Source organism: Mirounga leonina, unplaced genomic scaffold (genome assembly GCF_011800145.1).
Source record: "Mirounga leonina isolate KUSES-001 unplaced genomic scaffold, KU_Mleo_1.0 Mir_175, whole genome shotgun sequence".
Classification (NCBI taxonomy): domain Eukaryota; kingdom Metazoa; phylum Chordata; class Mammalia; order Carnivora; family Phocidae; genus Mirounga; species Mirounga leonina.
This window is the reverse complement of record NW_023270453.1, coordinates 20,946,958-20,968,798: the sequence shown is the minus strand read 5'-3', so window position 1 is coordinate 20,968,798 and position 21,841 is coordinate 20,946,958. Positions and strand designations below refer to the sequence as shown.

General features: G+C 40.4%; 1 protein-coding gene across 10 annotated transcripts in view; it reads left to right on the top strand.

The window, feature by feature from the left end:
- Positions 1 to 21,841, top strand: part of ZMYND11 (zinc finger MYND-type containing 11) — a 128,977-nt gene that overhangs the window by 72,149 nt on the left and 34,987 nt on the right. For 5 of the 10 annotated variants that reach the window (XM_035021761.1, XM_035021759.1, XM_035021760.1 and 2 more), the window contains exons 3-5: positions 10,696 to 10,855; positions 17,731 to 17,775; positions 20,330 to 20,491. In XM_035021761.1, the coding sequence (XP_034877652.1) occupies positions 10,696 to 10,855; positions 17,731 to 17,775; positions 20,330 to 20,491 (367 nt within the window). Of the gene's footprint in view, positions 1 to 10,695; positions 10,856 to 17,730; positions 17,776 to 19,779; positions 19,874 to 20,329; positions 20,492 to 21,841 lie in introns of those variants that run through there. The other 5 variants (XM_035021764.1, XM_035021763.1, XM_035021766.1 and 2 more) reach the window with 3 other exon arrangements.

Below are 21,841 nucleotides of genomic sequence, written 5' to 3'. Positions count from 1 at the left end.
AAGCTGCCTGATGGTGTGAGGAAAGGAGCAGTGGGCTGGGGCCCTTTGCGGTCGTGAAGGTCAACTCCAAGGACTCCGTGTACCTGACTCAGGACAGTGGGGGCCTAAGGCTGGTCAAGCACACACTGGCCTGGCACGTCAGGGGGCGGCATTGCTCCGTACATACTCAGCATCGATGGCGCTCTGACTCCTTTCTACTTTCTGAGAAAAAGAGGTGAGAATAAGGAGTTGTTTGTGTTTAGGCCTTACTTGATGAGCTTGTGTTTGTAGACTTTTTCCAACTTACTGGTGATTTCTGCCACATTGAGCAGTGAACATTGAGCAAAGGTTGTGCGTTGCTTGCTAGGTCCTGGGTGTGCTGCCTAGACCACAGTCACAGGAGCCCTCCGTCCGTGCTGGTAGGGACTTGTTACCTCCTGTCGTGCTTCCCGTGTCGTTTCGCTAACTCATTGTTTCCTCTCTGAGTTTTCTCTTAGATTTTGCAATCTTAATTTTATGTGTTTAAAGCTCTCTTTTCCCTTGTTTCTTCCGTTGTCTTCATTCATACTTAGCCCTGAATAGAGGATAAACACTTTGTTCCAGTTCATTCTCTCACATTATATTTAAATATGTGACTTATTCAGAATTTATGATGCACACCTGGATTATTTTTATCCAGATTGCCATTTAGTTATTCTACTGTCACTTGGTAAATATTGTTACATTTTCCCTTCCTTTGTCATGCTTGCCTTTCATATTGAGATTTTTGTGTACTTGGACCTGTTTCTAGATATTCTGATCTTTTGTACTGTTCTTTGATTTGAATGTTTCTGTCCAGCCTCATTGTTTTTAAATGGCTGTAACTGTCAGCAATGATAAGATTTAGTGCCAACCTCATTATTGTCCCTGCTCCAGTAGAGTATTTCTTAATAATCTCAGTGGGGCGGAGCTAGTCATTACTCATTTTTCTTCCTACTTAAAATATTTTTTATGATCACATGTTTCAATTTTGGATGCTTTTTAAGCTCATAACATCCTATATTGAGACATCTTGAATTTGGCCCCTGGGACAGAAAAAAGAATAGTAGAAACACGGGTGAAGCCTGAATAAAGTCTGTAGTTTAAAGTGCCAGGGGGCTACATTGTGCAGCGGTAATAATGAGTCTAAGAAACGTTGATGTGTCCACCACACTTACTGTGGGCATTATTTTGCAGTGTATGTGCAAATACTGCATCCTTATCTCATATACCTGAAACTATGTTCTATGTGAATTGTATCTCAATTAAAAAAATAAATTTTAAGGGGAAAATTAAGAACTTTTGATAATTAGATTTTTTTAAGAGGTTAACGTTAGGTACAGCTGGGTAAAGGACATATGGGGACTGGACTGTTTTTGCAACTCTCCTGCAAGTCTAGAATTAATTTAAAATAAAAAATTTAGGGCGCCTGGGTGGCTCAGTTGGTTAAGCGACTGCCTTTAGCTCAGGTCATGATCTTGGAGTCCCTGGATCGAGTCCCGCATCGGGCTCCCTGCTCAGCGGGGAGTCTGCTTCTCCCTCTGACCCTAACCCCTCTCATGTGCTCTCTCTCATTCTCTCTCTCAAATAAATAAATAATCTTAAATAAAATAAAATAAAAAATTTAAAAGATGATGTTGAAATTCTCTGTTACTCATTTATATATCCAAGAAGCATTTCTTGAACGCCAATTTTATGCAAAGCAGTATCTAAAATAATTTGTTGGGGCACCTGGGTGGCTCAGTCAGTTAAGTGTCCGAGTTGACTTTGGCTCAGGTCATAATCTCAGGGTCACGGGATCCTCAGGGTCCTGGGATTGAGCCCCACTTCCAGCTCTGTGCTCAGCAGAGAGTCTGCATCTCTCCCCCTCCTCCTGCATTCGTGCTCTCTCTCTCTCTCTTTGAAGATTGATTTATTTATTTAAACCAACTGAGCCACCCAGGCACTCCTAGCCAAAGCTTTTAAATGCATACTAATCACTTACTTACCCCTTATTCTAAATTGCCTAAACCCAAACTTCTCATTCAGAAAGCACAAACCCTTAGCATAATCCCCTCCAGCTCCATCCATGTTGATGCAAATGGTAGGTATTCATCCTTTCTGATGGCTGAGTAATATTCCCTTGTGTATATGAACCACATCTTCTTTATCCATTCATTTGTTGAAGGGCATCTCGGCTCCTTCCACGGTTTGGCTATTGTGGTCACTGCTGCTGGGAAAACTGGGAGGAAATCAAAGGGAGACAAACCCTGAGAGACTCATGACTCGGGAAAACAAACTGAGGGTTACAGAAGGGAGGGGATGGATGAGGTAACTGGGTGATGGGCATTAAGGAGGGCACGTGATATGATGAGCACTGGGTGTTATACACAACTGATGAATTGTTGAACACTACATCTGAAACTGATGATGTGTACTATATGTTGGCTAATTGAGTTTAAATAAAAAAGAAGGAAAGAAAGAAAACACAAACCCTTCCGTGGAGCTGTTCTCTCCCCAGGCTGTGATGGTTCCCTTGTTCTAGGGAGAACTGGTCCTTCATCCATGCGTGCTGCTGGTCATCCTGTCCCTGTGGAAGGGGCCCCCTGAGTCTGCCCCGTGGCCTTCTGTGTATAACCCCTCCGTCCCCAAGGATGGCACAGCTGCCTTCCACTGACCGCATACGCCACCAGTAAAGAGAAAACAGCTCTTCTGGGTCTCTACTGCATGTTGTACAGCTGTTTGCGTGCCTTCTGGGTGGTACACGTCAGTGGGGTCAAGTCCTTCCAGGAGTAATACGATGTGTGCCATTCTTGTTAAAACAAAACAGCAAACTGGGACTGGAAAGGAATTTCCTTAGCAGCATCGTATTGTAATTGTGTTTATTTATATTTGATAAAACACCCCCTTCAGCAGGTGTCAGGTTTAATGGTGAACTATTACAAGAATCCTTTGCAAAGTCTGCAACGAGGGTACCCACATTACCACCTGGCAGTGCTGTGCTGCAGGTCCGGGTGAGAGGTTAGCACGGTTCCTCGGGAGCTGTAGGAACCACCAGCCAGAAAATAATATATAAAATAAAATCCCCTTTTCAAAAGAAACAGAAAATACGCAGTACCTAGGCAAAAAAATCACGAAAAGCATGCAAGAATTTTAGGGAGAAAAATTATAAAACTTTGTTAAAGACATAGAAGATATAAATGAACAGATGTACCAAGTTCATCAGAGGAAAGACTTAATATTGTAATGATATTTATTCTCATATTAATCAAAATTTCAACCTTTTTCATGGATCTTGGCAAACTGGTTTTAAAATTATTATGGATGAATAAATGAGCAGGAAGAGCCAAGATGAGTTTGAGAAGAAAGGGGGGCCTGCCCATGACGGGCACACTGGTGTCGAAGGCTTGCCGACATCGCTGCAGGGGTGGTGGATGGAGGCTGCTTTTGAACAATAGAGGGACAGACGCAGGCCTGACGAGGGCACGGTGGAAAGAGGTCTGCACCCTGCCCCTGCTCTCTGAGCTGCCCAGTTCTCTCTCTTAACCCTCCTGCATCCACCTCTAGAACTTATGCAAGTACAGACATGATCCTAGAATGTTTTTGAGAAACTACCATTTTATACCATGATTTTATTTACCACCTTTTTTCCTTTTTCTTTTTAAATTGAGGTATAATATATAAATAACAGATTAGCTTCAGGTGCTCAACATGATTCAGTATCTGTATATACAGCCGACCCTTGAACCACATGGGTTTGAACTACAAGGATCCACTTATAAATGAGTTTTTTTTTTTTTAAGCTGGGATAGTACTCTAAATGTATTTTCTCATAAGATTCTTAGTAACACTTTCTTTTTTCTGCCCTATTGTAAGAAGATAGTATGTAGTCCATTGAACATGCAGAATATGAGTGAATTGACTGTTTATGTTATCAGTTAGGCTTCTGGTCAGTAATGGGCTATTAGTAGTTATATTTTGGGAAGTCAGAAGTTATATGTGGATTTTTGACTGTGCTGGGGTCGGCGCCCTTAACCTCATGTTGTTCAAGGGTCAACTGTACTGTGACCACAGTACCTCTAGTTCATATTCATCACCTTGCATAGTTAGAAAAAACATTTTTTTTCCTGTGATGAGGACTTTTAAGATCTACCTCTTGGCAACTTTTGAATATGCAATACAGTATTGTTAACTATAAGCACATGCATTTTACCCCCATGACCTTTATTTTGTGGCTGAGAGTTGATACCTTTGACCCATTTCATCCCCCACCGCAACTTCCCACCTCTGGCCACCACCAGTCTGTTCTCTGTGAGCTTGAGGTGTGTGTGTGTGTGTGTGTGTTGGGTGTGCATGTGCACGTGCGTGTGCATGCATGTGTGTGGTGTATGTTGGGTGTGCACGTGTGTGCGTGTGGTGCATGTGCGCGCCTGTGCATGGTGTATGTGTGCATGTGCATGGGTGGGTGTGGTGGGTGTGTGCGTGTGTGTGGTGTGCATGGGGGGGTGTGTGGTTTTTGCCTTACATTACCCTGGTGATTAGTGGTGTTCAGCATCTGTTTGTATACCTGCTGGCCATCTTTATGTCGTTTTTGGAAGTGTCGGTTCAGATGTTTCACCATTTTTTTTTTAAAGCTTTTATTTATTTGAGAGAGAGTCGGAGAGAGATCACAGAGGCAGAGGGAGAAGCAGACTCACCGATGAGCAGGGAGCCCGATGCCGGACTCAATCCCAGGACCCTGGGATCATGATCTGAGCCGAAGGCAGACGCTTCACCGACTGCACCCCCCAGACACCCCTTGCCATTTTTTTTTAAAGATTTTATTTATTTATTTGACAGAGACGCAGCAAGAGAGGGAACACAAGCAGGGGGAGTGGGAGAGGGAGAAGCAGGCTTCCCGCGGAGCAGGGTGCTGATGCGGGGGGCTTGATCCAGGACCCCGGGATCATGACCTGAGCCAAAGGCAGACGCTTAAAGACTGAGCCACCCCCCCCCCCCCCCCGCCATTTTATAATTGGATTGTTTGTCTCTTTGTTACTGAGTTGTATGTTCTTTATATGTGTTGGATGTTAGCCGTTATACCCTAATTTTTTTAAACATAATATATCTTAGAGCTTACGTTATCCTAACATCTACAACACTGCTTCATTTTTTAATGATTCTACAATAATTCTTTGTATGGCTGTATTACAATTTAGCCAGTCCCCTAAGATTCATGTTTAGATCCTTTCTAATCTTGTTGGCAACAGTGCTAACATGGATTTCCTGTCTTGTATACGTGTTATTTCACACATGTCTACCTGTAGGATGAATTTCCAGACGTGGCTCCCAGGTGAACATGTTTCTGCTCAGTAGATGTTTGCCTTGCGGGGTGGTGTTCCTTTAGTGTCCCCAGTGAGGCGCTGCCCACCAAGCCTCATCTGTCGGTGCAGCATCTTCATGAACACGACAGATACAGAAGGTTCTCTTGTGTTTTTTTCTTAGTAGTTAGGCTTTTTTTTTTTTTAAAGATTTTATATATTCATTTGAGACATAAAGATACAAAGAGAGAGAGAGAGCATGAGCAGGGGAGAGGCAGAGGGAGAGGCAGAAGCAGGCTCCCTGCTGAGCAGGAAGCCCGAAGTGGGACTCGATCCCAGGACCCTGAGATCATGACCTGAGTCGAAGGCTGACGCTTCACCAACTGAGCCACCCAGGCGCCCCAGTAGTTAGGATTTTTAAAAACACATTAGGAGTATGTAGAACTTAAATTAGGTCTTTCAGTTATATGTATTACAAATATATTTCCCAGGTTAGCATTTGTTTTTTGTTTTTATTTTATTATATTATATTTTATTATATTTTATTTTATTTTTGTTAGTCACCATATAATACATCATTAGTTTTTGATGTAGTGATCCATGATTCATTGTTTTCACCAGGTTAGCATTTGTGATTTTAACTTTGGTTATCCTGTTTTTCTGCTATGTAGAAATTGCTGATTTTATGTAAATTGTTCAGTCTTTTCTTAAATCACTCCAGCTTTTGTTTCCTATTAGGAAGGTTTTTCTCACACCATGATTGCTCTCCCATGTTTTTCTTCTAATGATTGTGTGGTTTTCTTTTTAATCTTTAAATCTGACTGATTCAGAATTTACTGATGAGGCACAGACTAAGGCAGGGCTCCATCTTTATTCTTTTTTCAAGTCATTGAGACCCTTGTTCTAATGTCATGTGTTGATTGATTGATCTTTCCCCCGCTAATTTGAATGGCACTTTGATCATAATCAAAATGTGTATTTGGGTCTCTTTCTGGACTTTGTGTTCGTTCCTTGGCCTGCTGTTCATGCACAAGTTTAATTACTTTGGCTCTATAATGTTTTAATATCTCATATTGCCCTGAAAGAATTTTCTTGGGAAGTTCTTTTTTAATTCTGTATAGAACTTTAGCACTAATTTGCCCACTTTGTGGTGGCACTTAATTAAATTATCTTAGGGGCAATTCGGATTTTGTTATCTTCCATTCATATATCAGGCGTATGTCTCCATCTCTGTCTTCTCCTCTGTCACATTTCAGAATTTTTTTCATCCAGATCTTGTCATTTCTCCTGTTTATCACTATGTATTACTGTCTTTCTTATTGCTCTTGTAAATAATAGGGGTCTTATTTTAAATCTCCTGTGTTTTTGGTTTGTATATATGAATGCTATTAATTTTAGTTTTATTAGTTTGTATCCACACAAATAATTGATTATATTATTTGGTTATTTAAAATAGTATGTCAGCTGATTTTCTTGTGTTTTCTAGATATGTAATCTGCAAATAATGATCATTTAAAATCTTTACCAACTTTTACGCCATTTCTTTATTCCAGCTGTGCTGGTTATTTCTTTTGGCAGAGTGTTAAGGTCATCTTTGAATATTCCTGATCAGGTTAAGGAAGTATTTACTCATTCCATTTTGTTAGAGGCAGGTTGTTGAATTTCACTAAATGGTTTTTTAATACATATAGAAATCTTCATGATTTCTCACTTTTGATTTATCAGTGGGATGAATCGTATTTATAGATTTCTTCATAATACTAAATCTTCAGAGAAATCCTGGAATTAAACACTTGGTTATGGTGTATTCTTTTGACTTTTGGAGTGTATTAATATATTAACATCTGTCTTATATTAATACTTAGTATTATTTTGTCAATTGAAATATTTAAGGTTTTTATAGTGTTCCTGTGGAACACTGGTTTTTCTGTACTATTTTTGTAGGGGTTTGTTACCATTATTCTAGATTCCTAGCTTCCCTTTTTTATTATGTACCGGAAAAGTTTAAATCACATTGGAGTTATCTGGCCGTTAAGAGTTTGATAGAATTGCCTTGTGAATATGTCCCTTCCTGGTGTTTTTCTAAGAAAGTTCTTTGCCAACTTCCTCTATTAATTTCTTTGGAAATTGTAGATTTCAAATATTCTGTTTTTTCTGTGGTCAGGTTTTGACCATTTATATTTTCCTAGAAAATTATAGTGTTTAACTTCTCTTTTTACACAGAAATGAACAAAATAGTTGCTTATAATTATTTTAATTTCTTTGTTACATTTGGCACTGGCTCTGTAGACATTTCTTAGTTTATATGTTTCTGTGCTTTGTGTCTTCACTGTTGATTCAATTAGCTAGTGATGTCTCTGTTTTTCCCTTAAGGGGCTCTTGGACTAATATTAGTTTTCGGTTTTTATTTTTTAACTGGCTCTGCTTTAGCTTTTTAGTTACTGTGCTTAGATTTTTTTTTTTTTTTTTTGCAGTTTTTAGATAACCTTTTTGATTCACTGGTTTATGAGAGTTTTACAGTTCTGTTATTAATACATGGTTTACTTTCACTGCAAGGAGCAAGTGTCTGCCCTTTTGGAATCTAAAATAAAGTTGTTTGGGGGGCACCTGGGCTCAGTTGGTGAAGCATCGGACTCTTGGTTTCAGCTCAGGTCATGATCTCAGGGTCGTGGGATCGAACCCCTCGTCAGGTTCCGTGCTCAGCAGAGTCTGCTTCTCCCTCTCCCTCTACTCCTGCCCCTGTGCGCACGCGCGCACACACACACACACTCTCTATCAAATAAACAAATAAATAAAATCTTAAATAAAATAAGGCTGTTTTTGTGTCTAGTTTTATGCTCAACTTTAATGAATTTTCCTTTGACCTGCTGAAGGTATGTTTTGGGTTTGAGAATAAATTGAACTAGATCTGCCTTGTTAACTAGGTCTTCTGTATGAATACCTAGTTTTTGTCTGCTGGATGTTTTTGTGCATGGAGAGAGGTGAAGTCTCATAATTCTGTATTCCTGTCAATATTTCCTTTATTTCTTACAGTCTTTGCTACAACCTATGCCCTGTTTTTCTCTTTTTTTTTTAAGATTTTATTTATTTATTTATTTATTTATTTTAAAAGATTTATTTATTTATTTGAGAGAGCGAGAATGAGAGAGAGTACATGAGAGGGGTTAGGGTCAGAGAGAGAAGCAGACTCCCCGCCGAGCAGGGAGCCTGATGCGGGACTCGATCCAGGGACTCCAGGATCATGACCTGAGCCGAAGGCAGTTGCTTAACCAACTGAGCCACCCAGGCGCCCTAAGATTTTATTTATTTGACAGAGAGAGACACAGTGAGAGAGGGAACACAAGCAGGGGGAGTGGGAGAGGGAGAAGCAGGCCCCCCGCCGAGCAGGGAGCCCGACACGGGGCTCGATCCCAGGACCCCAGGATCATGACCTGAGCCGAAGGCAGACGCCCAACCGACTGAGCCAACAATTCTTATCCTAGATTCCAAATCCTGTTGGTTGCCGTGCTGGTCTCTGCTTCGTTTGGATTGCATTTCTGATGTGCCTGTGCCCGTTCTTGCCTCGTTTTTCTGAGTCACTTTAGAAGTGTGTCATGTAGACTGTGTTTTTGGTGTTGTGATTCAGTCTGTCTTTTTTTTTTTTAAAGATTTTATTTATTTATTTATTTGAGAGAGAGAAAGAGAGAGAGAGCACATGAGAGGGGGGAGGGTCAGAGGGAGAAGCAGACTCCCTGCTGAGCAGGGAGCCCGATGCGGGACTTGATCCTGGGACTCTAGGATCATGACCTGAACCGAAGGCAGTCGCTTAACGAACTGAGCCACCCAGGCGCCCCAGTCTGTCTTTTTTGTACTGTGGAGTTTAGCCAATGTGTACTTATTAAACAGACAAAGTTGGTTTTGGTCCTGTCATCATATGTAATATGCTTTCCATTTCTGTTGTTTCTTTTGGTGTTTTTATGTTTCACTGCATAATTTTTTTTTTATGAGTTCAGATAATTTAGAATGTTTGAATTTTTGTTCTGAGGGGTACCTTTATAAATTTGGATGGAATACTTCATTCTTGAGGTCTTCTCTGTTGGCTCCCTCCCGTGAATGGTGAGGACGTTAGGACACGTTCACCTTGGCCCATGTCCCTGCCCCCCCCCGCTGGACTTGGTGATTTCTGCTAGCCCTGACTTTCTACATCAGAGTCAAGCTGCACCAGCGACCCGCCTTCTCCCCTCGGGCTGTCCGTCAGCCTCCAGGTCTCTCCCGGGGCCCTGGTGGTTATGCTTGCAGGTCAGTTGGTCAAGGCTGAGGTACGCTCATCGTCACCCCCTCCTCTCCTCCTGAACCCTCCAGCTACCTGCACTGACAGACGGAGCAGCATCTTTGACAAGTTCGTGATCTTGTGAACAGAAAACCGTTGTCTGCTACACACTGCACGTTCATCAGTCCTCAGTTGGGGTTCACTACTTTTCTTCATTGAAATGTGTCCTTTGAATTTGGAAGGTGGATCCATGACGAGTACTTGCATTTGTTGTTGCGAAGGCTTTGATACTGAAATGACAGATGAATCTTGTAGGCGTTGCCTCTACGTCTTGTACACCTAGCGCCTCTCTGGGGAGGCTGCGGCTGGCCTGGTTCACCTTGTTCCATGCCTTGTGTGTGGATGTCCAGGAGCCTCCTGGTGGAGGGTGTTGGGGTTTGAATGGAAGGAATGGGAAAATAGCATAAATTCAAATATATCTGTAACATTGTCCTTAAGAAACAAGCAATGAAGCAAATGTGCCCTCATGTTAACATGAGTTCATAGAACCGGCGAATACAAGGGACCCTCCAGTAGTATTCTCTGTGGTCCAGAGTGTGTTTGAAATAGTACATTTTCTTAAAATTGAGTAAAATGCCATATGACTGTAAATCAGGGATTCTGTGTAGTGATCCAATCCAAAGTATATTTCATTGAAAATCACATTTTTGCCTAATGGATCCCAACATACATTCTTGTTTCTTTATATGTCAGCAGCCAGTCATGTAATTCTTACACGTTCTTTAGTGTCATTTCCTAAGTTTTGAGTCTGGGTATTTTATATTTGGAAGTCTTGGGACTGGAAATGATAACATTCTGAATTCTGAATTTGCAGACTGAGAGTGTGAGTTGCTGCAGAGGCCAGAGCTGCGTGGGATGTTAGACTAAAGTCTGTTAAGTGATTTCCGTTTGCTCCGTAAGGACTATTTTGAACAAATACTCCTCTAAATATACAAATAGAATTAAGCTTTAAAATAGCGTGATAATTAAAAGACAAATATCCAGGACTTTGTTTCTTCGGTAGGGCCCTCGTAAGTACGAGTAGTAACAAAGGAGAAATAAATCACCCTTGTGGATTTATTTATTGTCGAGTCCTAAGGGGTTTTTAATTTGTTTTTCCTCTGTACTCAGGTACATGTCTCGAGTCCACGGTATGCATCCAAAAGAGACCACGCGTCAGCTGAGCCTGGCTGTGAAAGATGGTCTCATTGTCGAAACCCTAACAGTGGGCTGCAAAGGCTCAAAAGCTGGTATTGAGCAGGAAGGATACTGGTTGCCAGGAGATGAGATTGTAAGTATATTTTATTTGATAAATTTGGAGATGCTGACTTTAAGTCTTTGAACATTATTTAACTACAACCCATAGTAATTCATTTTTAGAAGTTGACTAGTGTTTCACTTCAGTATTTCTTATTAACATGGAGGGCCTACGTTGGCAGGATGGGTAATTTCCTCCTTCTTTAGGAGGAAACTCACTTCTACAAAGAGGCTCCTTTCTCTGTCTAGGTTCCCTTGAATCTGAAAACTAAAAGTCCTCTTTACTGTACATGTAACTAATGGTCTTCCTGTTTTCTTCAGTAAATGTTAGTGCAGACTGTTTCATGTAGGATAATGTCGATGCTATCTAGACAGAGTGAATGGGAGACTCTCATCCTGGGCTGATGTCGTCTGCGCCCAGGGCCACCTGTCAGTAGGGCTTCTGCAGGAACTACGGTTCCTTGGATGGTATCCTCACTGACCGTGACCATAACCGGTTTGGTGGCGCTCCAGCAGAAATCAGGAAAGACAAAGCTCATTTTCTTTATATTTTGCCTAGTTCTTACTTTGACTCCCCTTCTAAGTGAGGACATTTTAATCTTTTACTTGGAACCTTGGGCATTTGTTTCTTATGTGTAAACATTGGTTTCGTATGTAATATTTTTATATTCCCACCTTTATTGGCCTTTGCTATTTCTAATACCTTGATTAGAAAAGTCTTAATATTTGCTAAGGAACATCATTTAAAGATGATAGGTTTCAAATATAATAGATACTGCTTTTTTTTTTTTTAGTTTCTAAAAGGAATCGATTTAGTAAGTAGGTGTTTTGAGAGTGTTTATCATGAATTCTCCAATGTCATAAAAATGACACAAAATTTTAAAATTGGTTCTTTGTGGGAACTTTTCCCAAGAATTATGAATTGTATTTCCCTTTCTGGCTCTACGGCGGATGTGACCGCATACAGGTTTGCTGTCCGGTCCCAGAGCAGCAGACTGACTGCATGTTTTCTGGGGGCAGCTGGTCTAAATGTTAGAGAAGTTGTTCAGTTGTAACACTGTGTTTCTAAGTTTAATCTGTGCCTTCAAAGTTTTAGGAAAGAAAATTCACACTTTCCACAAATAGAAAACGTGGAGGAAAGAATGTTTAATTTCACTGGTATCATTTGATCTGTGCACTTGAACTTTTCTCTTGAAAACTTAAGCGAGAATGTTTCTATCATAATAATTTCTCTGTTCACTTCCTCTCAGAAAAGTAGAGCTTTGTTGCCAGTAAAGAAACTTTGGGTGCCAAGTCCCAATAATTTTAATGTGAGGTGATCTAAACCGGTCTCCACCAGACGTTTGATAATTGATAGCTTATTATATACTGAAAATAATTCAGGTAATAGAAAATGTCTAATCCCAAACACTTGGAAATTTACAGACTTAGTATGGAAATTTCTGAGGTCTACATATAATCAACCAATAGTAAGTGCAGCTTAATCCACAGGATTTTGGTTTGTACACCACGTGTACATTTTTCATGCAAGAGATTTTACTTCTTACTTTTTAGGGTTGTGCCTCCCCATAAGCTTTTCTTCCTCTTCAGGTGGGTGTTTGACTCCCACGAGCAGCTAATGAGCTGTCCCGCCTTCACCGTTACGTTAGACTCTGTGTTCTGTATTGTACATGGACGTGTCCTTACTGCACGTATTTATAGCATCATCCCTTTTTTCTTTTTTCAAGATGAAATTTTAGATGTAAATCAAACAACCACTGTACAGGTTCTATTAATTCTGGTTGGTTCTTACAAACATTTCTTACACTAAGTATGCATGTTACAAGTGCAACCGGGTGTACGAAAATTGTGCCTAGTTTATAAAATAAGCAAGTACGAGAAATGCAGAAGCAGTGTAGTGTAGCAGAAAGAGGTTAGGTCTTACATGTTAACAGAGAGGGTTCCCCATCCCACCCCACGTGTTTATTTTGTTCTGTGACCTTGAGGAAATTTCTTAACCTCTGATCCTCATTCCTCACCTGTAATATGAGCATATTATGTATTTCACTTGATTGTTTTAAGGATTAAGTGAGATTATCTATATAAAGCATATAACCATGTACTCAAAGCGAGTTTTGGCCAGCAAATAAATATGCTTCAGAAATGTCTATAATATAGTGTAGCAAAAACACGTTTCTTACTAACCACACAAGCAAAAATTGTCATCAGGGTCTTTTTACTTTTAAGCCTGTATCTTCAAACACAAGGAGATGTGTAAAGAGGTTTCCCCGAGACACTGGATTTGTTTGGGGGGCAACTATGGAGTGATGAGATTGTGTGTGTCTCGCAAACCCATGACCGGATTAACCCATGCTCCCAGTGCTGTCATGCTGTCGTGGTCACGCACCGAGTCCTCTAGAAGGACACAGCTGACGTGTAGTCTGTGCATGCAGGCCGCTGTGTAGGGGCCGTTCTGACCCGCACAACCCCGGACGTGCACTCATCCCCCATAGCCAGCAGCGCTCGCGTGTTGGGCACCATGTGTCTCCCCTAGTGAAGCCAGCGTCAGGGGAGGGCCCCTGTTCTAACTCGCACAGAGGTGTTCTGTGGGCCAGCCCCACGTGCTGGAAGTTGAGGCTGGGGCCCTCCTTCATACTTTACATACCTGGTACATATAATTCTCTGAACACTGAGTTCTTAAATTGAAAGATGTAAGTTACTCATCTTGTTGTCTGTTGACTTTCTGACTCACTGTCAAGAGAAGAAGTCGAGCAGACATACATGGTCTTGGGAAGGAAAGGCATACAATTTTGTGCTTATTCCTTTTTATAAACCTTTAATTTGAAGTTAAAATATTCTTTTTTTAAAAAGATTTTACTTACTTGAGAGAGAGAGAGTGAGCAAGAGAGAGCACAAGCAGGGGCAGCAGCAGAGGGAGAGGGAGAGGCAAGCTCCCCGCAGAGCAGGGAGCCCGATGCGGGACTCGATCCCAGGACCCTGAGATCATGACCTGAGCTGAATGCAGACACTTAACTGACTGAGCCCCCCAGGTGCCCTGAAGTTAAAATATTCTTTACTCAGGAAGTTTTGTCATTTGAAAAATGGGTAGTAAAGCTCTTCTTTTCCTTCTGTATTCTCTAAAAATAGTAGCTGTAGCTCAGAGGTGGGCAAGAGCTGATTTCCCTTGGTAAGTCCCCACGGTATGTTCCTGAGATACTCTGTGTTAGCATGGAGGTTGGACTTGTCTTTACTGCCATTGTGGTGGGAAGGAGAAGGTGGTCCTCACGCCGCTCCACTGTCACTGAGCGGAGAGCCTGTTGGGGTCACATTTGTATTCCACCTTGGCTGCCTTTTCTCCCGATGCTGATTTTTAAAAACTGATACAATTAAAAGATATGCATATCTTAAACACTATTTTTATTAAACCTAGCAATCATGTAATAAATGCCTAACGCTAACAATATGTCAGGATATAATTATAAATAATCTGTGAAGAGGAAGCCTGTATAAGTCAAAGACTGGCCTCTGTTGTACTGAGGTTCCTTCTGCCAGACTGGAATGATTTCTGGACAGTGAGGTTCTGATCCCAACCACCGCTAGGCCCTGTCCAAGTGGTGAGTCACTGGGAGAAACTGTGACAAAGTTAGGCGGTAGATAAGCATCTTCCTGGTGATATTTTAAGTATGTCCATTTGAGAAAGCAGAAGGAAAAACATAATTATTAAAAATGAGGCCACTCTCAATTTTAAATGGTTTGCTTAAATATTAGTCAACAAAGCAGCAAAAGTATCTGTGTACCAACCAATTTAAAAATGACAGTCTTGCTGAACCTGGGAGACACGCTTGTAAATTTTCTACAGTTTTCTTCCAGATTTGTATGTCATGAGTACTCACTCATAGGATCCAAGTAATTATTCTAGAAATAGTTCTCAGAGCTTTCAAAATTATCTGAGTCAAGGCCAAGAGACCCAGGGCACAGTGAAACCTTGCGCTGTCTGACCATTCAACGTTTGGTTAGATCAAGGCTTTTTTCTTTTGATTTTTAAAGCAATCTTGCATGTTCTCCTAGATGGCTTCATCATCTGCTTGTGCTGGAGAAATATGCATGGAGGGCTACTTCAGTCCATGTGTGATTCTCACATCTTGAGAAACCTATTTCTTGGGCAGAATGTTACCATTGGCTGGGCTGAATTTGGCATTTAGTAGCTCCCTTTGTAGTAAAGACGTTAATTTCTCATGCCTTTAACTTCTAACTCAGAAGGTGCTCACTAGAGATAGGAAGGTCTTATAAAAGAATTCAGTGCAATCTAGTAGGGCAGGTAGCCTTGAGCTAGGGATCATGTGCGGATAAAACATCAAATATGTGTTTCGATGCTGAGACAGTTGTAATACCATCTATTTTAATGACTTCCGGCTTTCTTCGTGGTTTCTGGTGCAGAGTTGTGGCTCAGCCTTATTATTTGACAGGTACGTTTGATCTGACACTAAGTGATTTGGTTACCAGTGTCAGGGTTGACTTAAAAGTTCACATCAGTGACATGTGCTGTGAAAGTACAATTTTTACTCACCTCCCAGATCTGGGCTCGGGTCTCATTTCTTCTTTCCCGATTACTGCTATTTCAGAATCAGTATGTTTGTAGAGCAGCTGCCCCGGGACCCCTTGCACTGTCACTTAGAGCCCTCGGTCAGCTTCCTGCTGGTGACTCAGACACACCTGCACGCAGGAGCTCAGGTCCCAGCTGCCGTGCCCTGCGTCAGTCCAAGCACATTCTCCTGCCAAGAAGCAGGACCTCATGCTGCTTTCCAAGTAGGCCTAGGTGAAAAGATAGAATTCTTTATATTTTGCTTTTTCCCATGTATTTAAGGTTTTAACACTTATTAAAGAAGCATAATTAATGAAAATACACATTTTGTGGTTTCTTTGAAGGGATCACATGTTCTCCTGGGGATACATGGATTTGGCCTTAATTTGCAGAGGGGCAAGATTAGACACTTCCCCATCACTCTGTTTCTCCACATTCAAAATGGCCAGTCTAAAAGCATCTGTGATTTATATACCTCTAGAAACTTGTTACATTCACATCTTTTAGATGAGAGAGGATTGCATCTGTGTCTTTTCCTTCAGAAGTCACACCATCATACAGCCACAGCAAGAAGTGTTCTCTTAATTTGCTCTGGAAAAAATGCGAAGAGAAGCTGCTGAATTCAAGCAGCTTGACCGTCTCGGCCCACTTTGTAAATACAAGTATTGAACTGAGAAATGTTTAAATTTAGATCTTTGCATTTTTGTGGTTTAGTTGTCATAAATTAACCAATCATATGTTGTAAGTACCCTAAGTGCAAAATTTCAAGCTCGCTGGATACCATTGATTTTTTTAAGTGAAATATATTTTATTACATTTATGCTAATTATGTGCAGAACTACACATTTCTTCCAAAGATCCATTACCTGTCTCAGATGCAAAGATATACAAAGTCACTTATTTACAAAGTGAAGTATTGTCTGTGATTATTAATTAACTAGAAACCAATTGTACTATGGTTCTATGTGTATTCAAACTGTAATGTACTTAGAAATTATTCTTGATTTGGTAAAGAATTTCCATTCTCTTCAGTAGAGCATTTTGGATCATGCTATCCTGTTATATTCCATTCAGCTTTGTTTGACTGGTTGTGTGTGTGTGTGTGTGTGTGTGTGTGTGGTTCCTTTTTTTCCCTCCTTCTGTCTAAATTCTAGTTCACTAAGCAGTGTTATAATAGTTTTATTTTTTTAAAAAATAATATTTAAAATGACTGGAGATATTTAATCATCAAATTCTTAGCTCTCAATGACTAACTGATTTTGCATTGTATCCATGTTAAATACCACATCAAACACATATTTGATAAAGTAAGATTTATCTGCTCGTTACATGTAAGTAAGGAAAGACTTTAAAGGTTAGAATCTCTTTGGAATGTAATGAGGGTGGATTACAGGTTGGGAAGCCTAGTTACAGACACAGCTCTCCCAGCGAGCCCTCAGTCAGCAGTGTGTCTTGCTCTGTCTGGCTTATAGAAATGCTGTGTCAGCTGTCATCAGGAACTTAAAGTCCTGAAAAAGAAACTCGCACGTGTATTATTACAAACACCACGTCGTTACGTGACTTGTCCTCAAGTCATTTGTACGTCAGCAGATCCTCTCGGTAACCAGCTAGCACTTTCTGAGCATAACTCATTTCATCCTTACAAAAACCCTCTGATTGAGGCACTACTGTTTTGTTCATTTTACAGATAGAAAATGATACATAGAGAAGCTAAGTATCCTGCCCCAGATCACAGAGCCCCCCAAGGCTGGAGGCAGGATTTGAGCCAGTGTGGCTCTAGGGTCTTAAGCAAATGCTGTACGTGGTGACGGAGTAGGTCAGCAGGCTGCTTCTAGATGGTGGACTCTGTTCTCCCAGGTTCTGAAGACAGCCTGTGTGAACCTCACACCATGGTCAAGTAGTGAGTTTACCTTGTTCGCATTCATCACTCCCAAGTTTTAAAAAAAATCCAGCCTTGAGCCACTTTCACATCAAAAGGACATACATTCATGGTCTTGTGCAAATTTATAATGGCACAGAATTTGTCAGTGAAATGTTTCCCAAACATACTATAGGTTTCATGGCACATGAATTCTCTCTGAATTTTCTCTTTGTCGATTTGTAGCTTTTGTGTTAGTGTCAAAGTTATCTCTTAAACTAGTAATGAGTCTTGAGTTTGCATGCTACTGTCTTTTCATTGATGATTAGCACATTCATAGATTATCAATTGGTATCATCTACAAAATAATGTAAGTTGTATAGCAAATAATAGTTGACTGTGTACCAAATCCCTTTAGCTCTGTGTATTGCCTGATAATGAGCAACGTTGTAGTAGAGAGACCAAGATTATTTTGTTTTTATTTTGAAAGGCCTACAGTATGCAGCCTTTCTCCAGGACAGCAGCCCCAAACAAGGTGAACTGATTTTGCACTATGTTATTTTACTTTTTAATTCTGCCTTTTTTTGTATTACATTTCCATCTTTTTTTTTAGGCTATCTTAGTTTATTCTTGCTAGAGTTATTCATTAAGATCATACTGTCTTTACATTGCTTCTAGTCTTGGATTTTATGCTAGTAGGTTTGCATTTTTAAAACTTTCTGGAAGTATTGGGGTGTCATTTCACATAATATGCTGTCAATCAGGCTCTGTCTAGAGTAGTTTGCTGACATCTGGTGAAATCCAGTGAAAATGCACACTTACCTTTTGGCACACATTGAGTATTTCAGAAGTACTATATCAACGGATTGTGTTTACTTAAAGACAAACTGTAGGCAACTCTGCCTATAACAAACATGCTTATATCATTTATACCCATAACAACATTTCCTGGATTCAAAATCTAATAACTTTTGAACTTGACTTTTGCATGTTACATGTTCTGAGTAGCTACTGCTATCCTTAAAAGAATGAACAGCACATACATGCTGTTACATTAACAGGTATCCACATGTTTCTCTACTTTTACTTGATTTGAGTTATACATTCATTCCTACAGTTGTGAAAAACTAGGTCTAGGATTACACACTTTGGTGAAGAGAGATCCAGTTTCCTCTTTGTGTCATGGTGGGATGGGTCAGAAGGCAGGAAGCACTTGGGAGACCTGAGCTGTGTGCCTTGTCTTGGTGATCCAGTTCCCATTTTGAGAATTACAGGAAGATGAATTAATGTAAAAAAATGCAAATGATGAAGGATGGTTTCTTTTGTTCATAAAAAGTCAAATAAAAGCCATCGAAATCCTTTAAGATGTTTCTGAACAGCTATGAAGAAAATATTCTGAAAGACTTTGTTTCAAACTGGGAAAGAGTTCTTCTGTTAATTGAAAATAGACCAAAGTGTGTTGTCCTTGCTGAAACCTAATTTATCGACAATTTATGAGACAAAACTTGTAATAGCTTACGTGCAGCTTCCCACCTGAGCCCTGTGAGACGGGCACCCCCAACGACCGTTGTCACAGCCAGGGCCCACACGCACGTGTTGTGTCCAGCTTGGTGAGCTACATTTCTTCTACCATGTGCAAATTAGGGTCAAATGTCGGAGCAATATCTTATGATTTTTTTAAGTAGTCTGACTGAAATCCCTCTACCAAAATAAGTTTGCAGCAAATCTGCAGCAAATAACCAGAAATGGTCATGCTTTTTTATTACTTTGGTTGATAAAGGCCACTTTTTAAATAAAAAGCAAACCAAAAATTTACATTTTTGCAGAATTTGGTAATGTACTCTAGCCATGACTCTGAATATGGGTAGGAAGACATGAACTTGGGAAACTTCTCTTTTGAAGGAGTGGGTGGTAGGCCCTTTGTGAGGTCAAGCAGTGATTGTGATAAGTGTGGACCTTTGGTGCCAAAGGAACCACTGCTTCCTAGACAAGTCCCACGCTGAAGCCCGTGGGTTGGGGCAGTTACTGACCTAAGAGAAAACAAGAAAGCTGCCCAACCCCAGAAGCAGACTGTAGGCAGTGATTTATGAAAAGAAAAATGATGGTGGAGCTTAAGCCTGGAATTTCAGGGTCCCCATTGAAAGTGGCTTGGATTGCACTACGTGTGGGCTCCACCCTTGTTCATTTATTAACCACATCAACAGAGGAAGGTTGAGAGTTAATCCATCACTCTTAACACAGGTATTTTTTGATAAAAGCTAAGAGTGATATTTATGAGGAATGAATTAATGAATTAGTTCTAAATTAGGACAACTTGTAACATCTTCCTGTTTCTAGTTAAATGGCGTTGGCTGTTCACACACAGAGTGTAACAGAAAATGTGCAAGAGTACCCGCCCTTGCGCTCGTTCGTTTCCGGGGATAGTCCCAATAAGAAAAGAAGCCTACTTCCTTTTTTGTTTCTTTATGGTAATGTCCTTTGGAGAATGTGATTAAACCTTTAGTTTCACATTTTCAATTTATTTTTCCAAATTCAACAGACCCTGAAAATTTGACAACTGTCAGAACATGGACATTCTGATTAATGTTATTTTCAATAAAGCATCCAATACCATGGATGAGAAGATAAGAATAGTGAGCATCACCATTTACTACTATTCTCTCTGTTCCCACAGTGTGCTAAGTACTTACTATATTTTGTTAAGATGCAGAACAAAACAGAGGTTGGTTTATTTGAAATACTAAGCTGTAGGTACTGGTTTGGGGTATTCAGTTTACTAAAGAAATTATTCCATAGATTATATAAAAAATGAAAGATAATGTTAGAACTGGGATTGGCTCTGGACTTACTTCATTTGGGCTGGTTTTACTATCAGATCACCTTAAAATATTCTGAGTATTAATATTGTTTAGGAAAGAAACTCTATAAAGAAGCAAATTTCTAGGTATTTTTCCCTCTTGTTTTAACACAGTAAATGTCTAAAATTGTTTTTAATGCCTAACTTCTGATAGACTTTAGTTTCAATTTTGTTCTTAGTTATTGCAGATATTGACAAAATGTCATACGAAATTATTTTGTATTTTTTGTAGGACTGGGAAACAGAAAATCATGACTGGTATTGTTTTGAATGCCATTTGCCTGGAGAGGTGTTGATATGTGACCTGTGTTTTCGTGTGTATCATTCCAAGTGTTTGTCTGATGAGTACAGGCTTAGAGACAGCAGTAGTCACTGGCAGTGCCCAGTATGCAGGGTGAGTACCTATGAGCTTTCATGTGCTGGTCAGAGGGTTGGAATTCACTGATAATAGCTGTGCAAGATACCCCAGGTGGGCGTGCCAGGTGAATGGATGATGGACTGGAGGGTGGGGGTTATCTGCTGAAATGATGGTGAATGAACACAGCACTGGTCAGTGCATACCCCCAGAACACCTGACATATTCAGGGTATGGATTGTAGAAAGTTCCAGTCACATAAAAATACACTTTCTTCCCTTATGTTACACTTGCCTCTGGATTGTGTGACTCCTGTCATGGCTAGCCTTTGGAAATCAAGGAATAGTCTCCCACACCAGGTTCGGTTCAATCTGTCCTCGCCACTCAGGAAACACAAGCCAGCAAAAGGCACATTGTTGGAAACATTTTGTATCTACTTCCCATTTTATATCCATGTAATGTCGCCTTTATTTTTTGTCATATCATGGGTTAGTTTATTCCTTGCTTGTATTTTATTTGGAGGGTGGAGGGATGGGACCGTTGTATATAAAGCATTCTAATTACTTAAAGCAAAATGAAACAGTCTCGTAGGAAAAATAGGGACTTTCCACAATTATTTTCATTCCTGTTATTTCCCTAGTGAAAAGTATACCTGGCTGTGCTTGTTGGATGTAGAACGTGGTGTGTGTGCGTACAAGTGATGTGTGACACCTGCATAATATGTCGCCGCATGTGGCGTTGACGGTGATTAGTAAGGGGTTATTTTGTTGCAACCTCTATTGTTTTGTATTTGTAATTGCTATGATCGTATTTGGAACCATGCCAGTTGCCCGGATTACTCATGGGTTCAGTTTCTGAATATACTTTGTATTACTTGAGTTAAATATTCATTTATAATGTAAAAAAGTTGTATCTTAATAATTTTTCCCTTCTTCAGTATTGGTCCTGAATTTCCTGCCAGCATGATGAGCTTCTAGTACTGTCTTAGTAACTTTGACTTTGTATTTTCTTAGTATACTTCATCTCACCAGCACCCTATACATGCACAGTGTATTACTCCGGTATACCTCATCTCACCAGCATTAGTGTTCAGGCTCAGTGTGTTACCTCGGTATACGTCACCTCACCAGCACCACTGTCCACGCCCAGTGTGTTAGCTCAGTATATGTCACCTCACCAGCATTACTGTACGTGCTCAGTGTGTTACCTCGGTATATGTCACCTCACCAGCATCCCTGTACAGGCTCAGTATACTTCACCTCACCAGCACCACTGTACACGCTCAGTGTGTTACCTTGGTATACGTCACCTCACCAGCATCCCTGTACAGGCTCAGTATACTTCACCTCACCAGCATTACTGTACGTGCTCAGTGTGTTACCTCAATAT